This window comes from Diadema setosum, chromosome 7 (assembly GCF_964275005.1).
Source record: "Diadema setosum chromosome 7, eeDiaSeto1, whole genome shotgun sequence".
Taxonomy (NCBI): domain Eukaryota; kingdom Metazoa; phylum Echinodermata; class Echinoidea; order Diadematoida; family Diadematidae; genus Diadema; species Diadema setosum.
The window spans coordinates 32,720,491-32,733,082 of record NC_092691.1 but is presented as its reverse complement, the minus strand read 5'-3'; the positions used below and the strand labels follow the sequence as shown (position 1 = coordinate 32,733,082).

The 12,592-nt window shown below is 38.8% G+C and overlaps 1 protein-coding gene across 1 annotated transcript; it reads right to left on the bottom strand.

Moving 5' to 3' along the window:
- Window positions 1-1,006: 1,006 nt before the first annotated feature.
- On the bottom strand, window positions 1,007-11,632 carry LOC140230691 (large ribosomal subunit protein uL24m-like). The gene is made up of 6 exons (XM_072310832.1): window positions 11,579-11,632; window positions 8,514-8,762; window positions 7,231-7,326; window positions 5,688-5,791; window positions 4,497-4,633; window positions 1,007-3,808 (listed from the first exon to the last, which is right to left on the bottom strand). Exons 2-6 carry the CDS (start codon window positions 8,706-8,708, stop codon window positions 3,672-3,674), a joined length of 669 nt encoding a protein of 222 aa, XP_072166933.1. The 5' UTR covers window positions 8,709-8,762; window positions 11,579-11,632; the 3' UTR covers window positions 1,007-3,671.
- Between the last annotated feature and the right edge of the window lie 960 nt (window positions 11,633-12,592).

The window sequence follows — 12,592 nt, the reverse complement described above, 5'->3', positions numbered from 1 at the left end:
CTTGTTCTTCCATAGAGATATCAGTGATTTCCACCCATACGTACTTATAGCATTGTGTGCTGAAAGTCGCCCAATTTCCCAATATAGAAGCCTTTGTTACGTGATAAACCCTCAGCTGCACAGCGCGCCTCGCCCTAGCAGAAACTAGAGCACGCACTTTAGTGCGCGCATGCAAACCTCAAATACGTACAACCTAAATTCCCAAGTTCATTGACCCTACCTGCCAAAATATCAAAATCATTAATTCCCCCAAAATTCTCGGATCACTACCAAAAGTTAATCGTTTGTTACATGTACTTGTATCATTCTCAACCTTTCCTGAAAGTTTCATCCCAATCCGCTACCTACTTTTTGAGTTATTTTGCACACGGACAAACAAACAAACGAACGAACACACAAACCAACGGTAACGAAAACATAACCTCCTCCCTTGGCGGAGGTAATAATAATAATATATATGCCTAGTCAGGACATAATGCTGAAGTGATAAACTGAAGTGATCAATGAAAAGCCAAAACTGGAGAAGCAATGAAGAGAAGAAGATGAAGAGGTTGGAAAATGAAGTGAATGTGGAACACTAAGAGAAGACAAGACAGAAAACAAAACTACAATTCTGCAAGCATCTAGAATTTGAATTTTGACAATCACAGTAAAAATGTCAGCTTGCATCTAGTGCAAGGAAAAGGTAAGGATACATTTACACTGCCGCACTACTTAGGGACAAACTATTTAATTTGTGTTCCTCAAAAAAAGAAGATGGAAAAAACAAAAACAAAAAAACCCTACTTCCTGTCCACACGAAACTCAGGGTCAAGCCACACCCAGACACACCTAGATGCATTCATAATGCCAGTGAATCAAATATTGGCCTTTACATGGCATATCCTGGGAAGACCTCAGAAATTCCTGGACTGGCAAAAATGAATGGGATACCAGTGTTGAATAGCAAAATCATAATGGTACTGTACTACAAAAATAGAAATACATTGTACACAGAATGCAATAATCAGTCAGTGCCAGTTTGCAGAAACATTTATTGATGAGAGTATTCAGAGAGAAATTCAGGCTAACAATGCAGTGCAGTCTTTTTACCATGTATGCCCATCGATTAGAGAGCACAGCATATCTATGATATTTTCAGAAGTCGTCATTGCGTTAATAACTCTTTTCTCTGAATACATGTACTTACAAAGCAGCTTCAGACCTTCAAGTTCACACTATTAGTAATACGTGTACTTTAAAAGGAGTCATACCACACTTGGAGGAATTAAAAAGTCGCTTTGAAGATGCTAATCATTAATTTTGAGAGTAATTGTCTAAAATTTGCTCTTAATTTTGCTCTTTATTGTTAACAACAAAGTAAATGAAAAAAAAAAAAAAACAATCACAGGTAAGCCCAACTACAGAAACCAGCTGAAGAACATGGTTCGACAACTACAAACACAGATATGAAATAAAACAAATCTTAGCACTAATGTGCAGCATGGTTTCTCAGAACTCTCCACAGACTTTGATGACTTATAAGGGGCATAGTCCCGGTAGTGTAGAGGGCGTAGTTGATGATGCTGCCGATCACCGTTAGCATTGATACGAAGATTACCAAAGTTGAGCTGTCACCAAGAGTAAAGTGCGTAGGTGTTGCTAAGTAACGTTGCCTTTGTTGTCTTCTCTGCGCATCTCGCAATGCGCATCGCGCAGTCTGTAGTAATGCCAGGGTGCGTGCATATGTGCTTGTTATTATGACATCACAAAAGAAGTTTGCTAAAGCTGTCATCCCCCTCAGCCGAATCATGAGCCCAACTGTGATCGGACCACTGACTACAGTGGATCGGACTTCTTCGGACTCGGGGGAAGTGGGCCAAAGCGTAAGCGCTAAAGAGGAGTCGATAGAGACCTACGCCGTGCGCCCGCGTATGCATTTGACTAAAACACCGGGACCATGCACCTTTAAGGTCTTTGCAGCATCGCATGTGTGATATCATTTTGCAGTCTGATGGAGAATCAAGTATTAAGAAAATCCACTTGACATTTTGCTGACACCATCTTGAATGTTGTTAGATCGGTGACATAGGAAGTACATCATATGCACTGTCTCATGAGGGTTGCGTGTATCATATCAATCATGTAAAAACTGATTGCACAATGTACAAACTCCATGCACGAAATAGCACAAACACAAACTTCTCTATACAATTCCTACTCATGCAAGGGCCTTTACTCCAGCAGGTATGAACAAATGACAACTGCCCTCTGGAGTTTGCATCTTGCAAACTCCAGAAATATGAAATACACCAGACACATTTAAGCATTAGGACCATCAGAGTCAAGTGGTGCGACACTATTTCCAGGGTTAAAAGTGAGTAATCATAAAAACTGTCATTGCTTTGCTTTCTGAATTGTGCGGAAAAAACCCAAGAGCTTGCTAAAGTACATGTCTGTTAAAAGAGAGAAATAAATAAATAAGGCTTTGATGAAAATACTGTAGTTAACTGAGTCAATATCATGGACATTAACATTATAAAGTATGAATTTCAAGATGTTTGTCATGAAATCCTCTGGTCTAGGCATTACCTGGACACACACTACATTCTACATCATGTTTTCTAAAGGATTCCAGAATCTCCTAAATGTCATCCACATCCATGGCATACTGTGAAAGATATATTTATAAGACATTGGGTGCTGTTATCAACTCATTTCTGGCACAACTTTCAGGGAGTTTTTGGCAGATGATAAATGCAGAGCTGTCTTGATTATGGGGTTAGAAACACATTTTTGAAATGCTAAAAGAAGTGTGATCGCAAATGCATTTGAGTCAGCAACGTGTTTGTGTGGAGTTACTGTTGATAAAAGGCAAAGTCGTTTTGAAATTTGTTCATAACTCCGACCTGTTCACGCCAACCACTGCCAACTGCACATCTATGCTCCTCTGGTCAAACTGCGCAATGGAGCGGCGCAGTGACAAGGCCTCCCAATCGACTCACAGTTGAATTGATAAACACAACAATTTGAGAAATGCAATTCCAAAAGCGTTTGCAAACACGCTTTGATTGTGGGTATGAAACTAATTTTGAACGTGAAAAAGTTGGTAAATGAAGCCCCAAGTGTACACCATAACTTTCACAGTCTTTGATGTCAGTTTAAAATTGTTGAAAGTCTGTGGTTTGTAATCTGTACAAATCAATTTTATTGACATTTTACAAATTTCTTGAGTTTGTCCATCAAGACTAGTTGTGAGCTCAAGAGCATTATGTGAATCCCTTGAACCAATCTTTTCATTCCATGATTGAGCAACCTCAGGTTGGACAGACAAAGTCTTCGCTTCAAGCGTCCCCTTCTGCCCTATCTCAATCACATTTCCTCGCAGTCTGAAACTTCTCCAATCGGAGCTAGAAGAGGACTTCACACAGTCGTCATACTATCTTATCGCATCATGGTGTCATAGGCAACACTCTGCACTCTACATTCTGCTCCGGATATCTTCTGCATCTTTGAGATGGACTGGTCCAAGTACTCTCTCTAGTTCTTCCACATCTGGCACTTTGTAATCTCCACCACAATCACCTCATCATCTCCACCATGAACGAAGAGACAGTGATGCAAAAACAGAAATCCTTGTGCAATATACCACATACTCATTAATAGGTCCACCAAATCATAGGTCGCAGTTCTCAATACCAGTAGGTCTTTCTTGGTGTCCTTGGGTCCTGGATGTTGTATGCCTCCATGAGTTCTGCTTCCACAGTTTTGAGGGAAGGTGTGAAAGTCTTTTTGCCAACATCCTCAGCCACCGAGTCCTTTGGTTGCTCTGAAAATATGAAAACAATTCAAAGAAACACGTAACATGACATGGTTGTATAAATCTGGTGATAGTGTGGTTTCATAAGAGCATTTTCGCACTTCTCAGAAGGAATTTCCAATCTGTTTAATCTGTTTTAATCTCTATTTCCAATCTGTCATGTCACTGCTAGCAATTTAAAACATAAGTGACTACTTGCTGTTCATACTAAATCAAACATTCATTAAAATTTCAGTCATGAAGGGTAAATCGTAAGGAATCACATTTCAATAATGACAAAGTTAATACTTAACTAAACTGACTGCTGACTGCTGACTTTATCATAATTGCAAGCAGGAAAGCCTTGCTTATGTAATCTTTCACAAGGTGAGTAGTTATAGAGTGTGTTAAGTTACGCATTGTAGCTAATGACCCGTCAACACATTCCTCCTGATTGCAATCAATTGGAATATAAAGAAATGAACCTAATGAAAAAAAAAATTAATAAATAAATAAATTGCCACTTGTACAGCAGCATCACGATAATTCATGACCCAAATACAGTCATTGACTGAGTGACCCCTTCTGACAGAATGTACCATAAAGTATCTTTTATTTACATAAGTTTAAATCTGACAATGACCCCCAGATAGATTATGCATTTATGCAACTACAGAAAGAAAGAAAAAAGCTCTGTTGATTTGTTTTTCTCCCTCACCAACATAAGTGTCCTTGGTCTTGTAATCTCTGGAGTCCGAGTCCACGATGGGAACAGGAATGATACGTCCAGTCCGCTGAGACACCCGCACTTTCTCCCCGGCCTCTGTGTATCGGAATTCAATGTCTGTTGGTTTGCTGAGGAAAGATTGCATCATTAAGAGGGTTGAGTAAAAGGTGTGAAAATTCCTTTCCTTTAATTTACAATCAAATGCATATCTCACTGCCAGTTTTATACATGTGCTTTGTTCTACATTACACGTACTACACCCATTATTTCACTTTTCAGTTAAATATCTCCATTATAACGTGAACAAAAAAAGGGTGTCCATGCCAGACAAGCAATTTGCTTTATCTGGGTGTGGTCTCACAGTCAATTCACACTGCACTGCTTTCACTGCTCTTGACAGGTACAGGCTACTCATGTTATAGCAAAGTCCTTGGGACTGGCAGTTTTCTTTTATTATATTGAAATTTCATCAAAGCTGAACAGTAAAGTAAATGAAGATATGTATAAATGATAATTTTAGGACCTGAAGTTTTACTTTGTTGTAACAAAAATGTTGTGACAACCATATTCCTCATAACGGGAGTGCACTGTAATGTATATTAGTCACGATATTTACATGTACTTAAAGGTATTAGCCCACATTTGTAAACCTGCAGAAATTGGTCTCATAGTTAGCATGGAGTTTGGGTATGATTGCAGTAACACCTGTGCAAAATTTCGTTCCAATTAGTCCATTACTTTCATAAAAATAAATAAAAATGCACCGTAATCCGTATGCACGCATATAACGCTCGCTAGCTCCGGTCCACGTACGTGTTACATGTACAATGTACGTAGCTATAGCCCGCGCTCGTAATTCGATTTTGGGTCGGGTTGACCCGGTTTGAAAATTGATTTTAAAACGATGATTTTCTCTCTTTTATCGAATGGTATAGACAAAGAGCGACAGGTGAGGTATGTTACTGTTATAACTTGTACTTGAAGTCATATTGGACCTGTTTTATGCAGTTTTGATTTTCGTGGGTTTGCAAATGTGGGCTAGTACCTTTAACATACGAAGAAGTATTTTTGCACATTGCTTGATTGCACTGCTCTTGCGGATGCATCTATTTGTTACTTTAACAGCGCTGAAAGACCCGTGTCTGTGTCGGAATTAGCCTGTGATCAAGTTGGCAATCTTACTTGTCTGACGGATCCACCAGCGCCACATCTCTAACGTTGAGGGGCCCCTCACTGACAATCATTGTTCCCGAGTATCCTGGCATCTTTCCTATCCTCCGGTAGTGCTGGATATCGTTATCAAGAAACAGCAAAGGCAGAAAAGCTCATGAAAGATTAGGTGGAGATGAAATAAAGTTTGACGGCTGAAAGCTACTCTCTTCGTACAAAACATTATTTTTCCCCCCTTTTTCATTCTATCATTCTCCCATTTTAATGCTGTAAACATGGTACAATGTGCAAGGTTCACTGAAGTTCACTCAAATTGGTCGAACATGTCTGAATACTTAATTGACCACAAGCTTTAAATTTTTATAGAATTTTAATCTATTCTGAATCCTTCACTCCACACTCCACAGTCATTAAAAATGTTTGGCAGTTTTTATCAATCTTTTTTATTCTTCAACAGAAAGACACTTTTCTGTATTACACCTCTCCAATGTGAATCCTTCATAGGTGCCGGAAGATGTTGTCCTGCTGGGGAGTATGCTATACTTGAACTAGTACGCTCATAGTTTCAAACACTCTCCAAACGTAGTATACAGTTATCAACATTATCTTTTAGCTGCAGCTGATCGCTGCCTTGTCGAATATAAATTTGCATGAATTAAAATTGTAATACCAAGCCAAAATGCAAACCATTTAATCAAACGAAACATTGTATTTTGAGTGAGTTGGTACTCAATAGGTGCATATGAGAATGGTAGAGATGCAAATTTATATAAAATGGTAATCTGCCGTATATGAGGTGAGGAACATTATTGCACTCCCTGATCATCTGATCAAGTCAAAGCATGCTTCAGAATGTGGAGAGATTATATTCTCCAAAATTGTTGACGTCCCTCATGATGAAAGCAATTCATGAGCACTGAATACGTATTCACCACCAAGTCAGAACTGTTTTGAGACACCGAGTCAACATTGTAACTTGAATCCCATTAATTACCAACTTGGGCATTTGCAGCATACATGTAGTGATAGCTACCATCAGAAAATCATATATTGATACCAGTATACATGAATATGGATACTTTGAATTATGATTCAACGTATGCGAAAGCCAATGAAGCAATGACTGCGTCCAAGCAAGAAACCATGGGACCGACAGCTTTAAGACCCAAAGACCTAATGCCCCTTTTAGGATGGTGCCCTGAGGTAAAATGATGGCTTCGTGTCAAAGAATGTATGTCAAAGTATGTATTAATGTATGTATCCATTCAGCACCAAGTCTGAAGACTTGGTGCTGAATGGATACTATACGTTGAAGTCCCCTGCAAAGGACTGGGCAAATGAGAATAAAGTGCCTTGCTGAGGGGCCTCGAATCAGGGACCTTGTGAGAGATAGCCTGTAGTCTTAGCCACTACATCATCACAGCTCCTAAACATCAAATAGGTGTTGTTGTTTTGTTTTGTTTTGTTTTTTGCTTTGTTTTGTTTTATTTCAAATGGGCTTTTAGTTGGAGGATGCAGCTTACAACAACCCTGCCTGGAAGTGAGACTAACTTACACAGTTGAGTCCTTCTACGATCACCCAGTTTCTTTGTTTGATGATGTCAGCCACAATGCCTTGTTTGTTTGTGTCTCTCCCTTTCAGTACTTCCACCTGGACAATAAAATCAAATTAATACTCATTAATTCATAAAATACATCAAGATGAAAACCGCCAAATTCAGCCAATCAAGTTAGTATCTTCAGATAAAAGTTTGATACATTGAGGAAAACGTTCCTTTTCCAAAACCTCAAATAAACAGACTTGGCAAGAATGTTGAATATTCGATATATAACATAATGTACCAAACAAACAAACAAGTAAGCAAGCAAACAGAAAAACAAACAAACAAACACAGTCTTGAGCCATTTCAGACCAAGCTCTTGTAAAGTGTTTGTAGTGATACCCATTCTTAAATTCAATTTTTCTTTTCATTTTTCTTTTTGGTATACCATTATAATACTATCTATGCTGTGATCACACATTTCCATAATCACGATCTGCATGGTTAGAAACAGACGGAGATAGCAGGAAACACTGCATGGACTTGACTTACACAGTTTATGACATGAATTCTTAGAAATTCAGTCACACATACACTACACAAGCAAACTAGAAACATGTTAATGACATAAAAACTAATAAGTATATATACCTGCATTATAAAAGCAGACATTCTGTGAAGTAATTCAGTTTTAGTCAGAGGTAATAATCCTTACCTAATGTTCACTCGTATACACATTTTGTCATGTCTGTTTTCATAGGATCACACAACAAAAATGAGGTAAGTAGTACCAATGGTATCCAGTCTGATGTCTTCTCAACATTGATGTCTGACTGTGATAGGAAACTTTTACATGCCAACAGAATGATGCTATTTTAATCAGTATATTGAAGTTTTATAAAAGTTTACAGAATTAATGGACCGTGTAAATTGGTAAAACTTGAATCTACCAAAAATCAACACAAAATTGTCTTCTTTCAAGAGGCAGAATGTCAGTTTCTATAGGTCAATGCAATTGCCCAACATTTAAGTTTGTGTCTGCAATGATTGCCCTCACATCTTGTACTTTCACAGAGGTATTTAGGTAGACATGGCCAAAAGTAAGGTGAGGTTCTGGAAGACCAAATATAAAGTATTGGTGTCATTACTACTCGCTACATCAACTGCTGCTACCACTACTACCACTACTACTGCTGCTGCTGCTGCTCTGCTATTACTACATATTTTTTGTTTTGTTTTGTTTTGTTTTCCACTTAGACTTCTCTTAATCACAGTTAAATTATATGTCCACACCTACCAAGTCACCTCTGAAGATTTTCCATTCCTTGATGGGTTCTACAAGAACTTTTGGTCGACCGCGCCCTGGTAGGTTCTGTATCTGCGCCTGTATTGTCCATGGTCTTGACATACCATAGCGGTAGTGACGGTTTGCTTTCTTCCACACAGGAGTCTGTCTCCCGACCTTGAGGAGGAGGTCACTCAGCCGCACCATATTTCTGTCCAGTCAGCTCCTTCCTCGTCTATCCTTCCTCTTCTCCTGTTTGCACTTTGTGAGAAAAATTAATTCACAGCATATTCTTCAGTCAAATCGAAAGTGATCTTCCCTCTCAAAAACTATATTCACAGGTATGCAAATAACAACCTGTTACCCTGTAAACACGTTTTCATCATACATATAAGATGTTACACATGAGACACAAATTGACTCATTGTTTTCAAAACAGAGAGGCATATTACTTGTAGAATACATGGTGTGCCAAGGCAAAGGGAATGGGATTCTGTAAATTGCAGTCTAGTCATAAGACTTTGCTATTTTTTTTTTTAAATGATTGATATGCTTTCCATTTCAACAACTAGAGTAGACCTGGTTCTGAGACCACTACAACCATAATCATACTCCATCACCACATACACACAAAGTTCAGAGCAAAGGTGCTGTTAATTCCATAACTCCAATCCACTCAAAATGAGTGTGCTTCTTATCATCATGATATCACATGTAAATAAAGCAAGCTGACCATAATTCGACCAGAACGCCCTCCATAATTTGACGGCCTGCTACATGTAAAACCATGCTTTTGATGTGTGGTTGAATTTTTACATAGGAGGTTGAACCTTGGTGCAGGTTTTTAACTATTTCAACTAGTCTATAGCTAGTATAGCTATAATGCAGACATGCATCACGAGTGTCAAATCAAGAACTGTCAAGAACAAAAATCGAGTTTTAATAAAAACAAATACTGTAAAAGTGGAAATTTCCGCGAAATAAAGCACATAGATCAGTCTAACCGCAGCAGCGACCTTGCATGGAAGCCCTATGGCTATCGAAGAAACCCGTGATATGGCTTAGCATTGTGGTGACCAGAGACCAAAATACAGGGTTTTACACTGAAAATCATAGCCGTACTGTCCCTGATATGTCAAGAGAACATTTATTTCCAGATCAATTCGTGTAACAACAGTAACAATTCAGTAATGACAAACTGGAGGTGACAACTCAGTAACCACAGCTTGAAGTGAGTGCACCTTTAACATTTGAAAACGTAGTTGAATCTGATTGAAACATAGCTAAAAAGACATTAATATACATTTACAAGACGAAATACAGATACACAAGAGACTAAAGCTAAGGATGCAGGAGGAAAACAGATAGGAAGAAGGAAAAAGAGAAAGAAAAGAAAAGAGAAGAAAGAAAGAAAAAAAAATACATTCAGGAGAGGTAAAGAGAACCCAAAAATATATATTACACTTGTAATACTAAAACAAACAAGGCAACATTGTGCTGTACTGTTAGATAAGATACTTACAATCAGAGCCGCCAAAATCAATTTACAATACAATCTATTTAAGAGCCCAGTGAAAGATTTTATCCGAGGTTTTAGTCCTTCCGCACTTCGTATCGTAGTACAACTTACACAGTGCATGCGCCAACAGCCTTGCTGTCAATCGGGTATGGATAAAACGAAGCACATATTATAATACACAATGTATGCGTGTGGAAAAAAAAAACAGGACGGCTCGCTGAGAACTGAAATGAATATTCATTTACGCATGCACAGATCATTTTATTTACGTGATATGTTCAAATTGCGATTTGCATCTCGCGGAGATGGTCTCAAAGATGATGACGATTAATCTGGTTTTTGGAGGTAAATGGTGATACATAGAGCCATCTAGTTGCCTACAATATTCAACAATATGGTATTACAGCATGTGGCTTTTCGTTGCAAATCCAAGTGTTGTTTTGAACGACGGGTTGATTACATGCTTGCATCCCTTCAACTCCCACCCCTCCAACAAAGAAGATTCATCAACAGGCAGGTCATGATGCACAAGATGATCCACAACAATGTAGATCTCTCTATTACGGATTACTTGGAATTTAAGAAACGAGACCCCTCCGTGTCTACAAGAAGATCTCACCCGCTCTCCCTTGAAGTTCCTTTTAGCAAGACGAACTGCTTCAAACAGTCTTTTTTCCCAAAATCTGCCAAAGATTGGAACTCCCTTCCCCACTCATTAATTTCCATCAAGGATTCAATGATATTTAAACAAAAGCTAAAGAGCGCACAGCTCGATTAGATACCGTTCCCTCACAAACCGCTATCAACGTTGAGTGATGTTCCGGATGGAGCTTTTCAACCGTGATACCGTGAAACCGTGAAATTACTGAATTGCAAGCATTGCAGTGCACTTGATTACTTCACTATTCCCCCGAAAATTGCATTTTTATTACAAGTCTTTGGGGCGCTGTTACTGGTTAAGTTACAGGCCCCGCGCCGGGGTTAATATCAGTCCAGGCCGCTGCACAAGAGGCAGATTTATCGGTTTAACTTGTTTGAGGGAGCAGCTAGCAGGGTGGCCCAATTCATTCGCTGCTCACAGGGGCGAGGTAGAAATTCATGCCTAAAACCACGATTCACGAATAAATTTATAGCACCACGCCTACGCCTGTCAGCGAAGACACTCAGTAACTCACTACTATCGTAAATTTACATGTCTCGTAAAGATATAGTCTATGCAACGAAGCATATAAAGACCGACAAAAGTTCGTGAGCTAGATTGTAAGCGATACTACTGGCGGAGGATCCCCCGGAGGATCGAGGATGGCTTGGCCTATTGCCCCTCATGTCTCTTCGCCTTGCATGCCTTGTACACTGTGGACTTTTTCTCCTGCGTTATTCCTTACAAAATAGTTAATGTATGGGACTAGGCTAATTCTTGGCGCACTACAAAACTTCTTCAAAAAGTTATGCTTCTTCGCTATATCTTTCGTTTTCCTCTTATTACATTACATGAAATGAATAAAGTAATCTACGTCGATACAAATTTACAAAGAAGAAATATCGTCATATTACTCACGACCGTTTCTTCAGCAACGTTAACTCTTCACCTAGTAGGCTAGGTGAATGAATCTACGACCCGTCTACGTGCATGCTAAGATCGTACATACGCGGCGCATGCTGCTCTCTTATTATTACCACCACACTCTTGCTGTGCCGAGGAGATTATGTACAGTGCAAAGTTGTAAATTGTATAGAGTACCAAAGTCATGGCAATCTTCAGAAGATTGTTCTCATCTCTCTCACCTTCGTTTGAGAAACCATGGGGGGGGGGGGGGTACTCGTAATTCAGCAATGCACTGTGTTATGACCTCCCTGTTCTGATTATCCACATTTATGATGCTGATTTTATCCAGATGAAGAGAGATATTTTTGCCCGTTCTTGTATACCGTAGTGGTGCATATTTAAATTATGTAGAGTATAAGAATAATGAACATTACAACGATGTGTTGATTGGTTACCTTTTATTAGGATCGCTTTGTTTTACTTTGTTTTTGGATATCTCAGCCATTTCAAAACCGATCTTCATCAAATAAACTTTTAATTCCTCTTAAAATTGTTTGCTCCTTTATGGTTTTGTAATCATCTCGCAAAGAGTTGAAAGCTGAATCTTCATCTCAACCAAAACTGTACTATCCATTTGAGGTCACTTTTTGTTTGCTTGTCAGCTGATTAAACCTGGAAGTGGCACCAAAAATATAAACTGCTTTGCGCCCCCACCCCCTTTACGGAATTCTTGGATCCGCCTCTGGTAGGCCCTATGTCTATGCATGTGCATGTATTTTTTTTTTCCAACCGTTCAATCACTTATGATTTTTTAATTTATCTATCTACAAATCATTCATTCATTCATTCATTTATTCATCCATTGATTAATTAATTCAGACATTCGGCTATTCATTCATTTAATAATGATAATATATATAAAAAAAAAAAACTTCGGCAAGGAGCGACAGAGGAGCGTGTGTGTGTGTGTGTGTGTGTGTGTGTGACTTTGTGGTCATGGACGCCCTGGATGACAAAACATTTTGC

Coding starts and splice junctions, on each gene's coding strand:
- LOC140230691 (XM_072310832.1), bottom strand. CDS start 8,708: ATGGTGCGGCTGAGTGACCTCCTCCTCAAGGTCGGGAGACAGACTCCT. Junction 7,327..8,513: donor AAATCTTCAGAGGTGACTTG/GTAGGTGTGGAC, acceptor TTTATTGTCCAG/GTGGAAGTACTGAAAGGGAG. Junction 4,634..5,687: donor CTGGTGGATCCGTCAGACAA/GTAAGATTGCCA, acceptor ATCTTTCCTCAG/CAAACCAACAGACATTGAAT.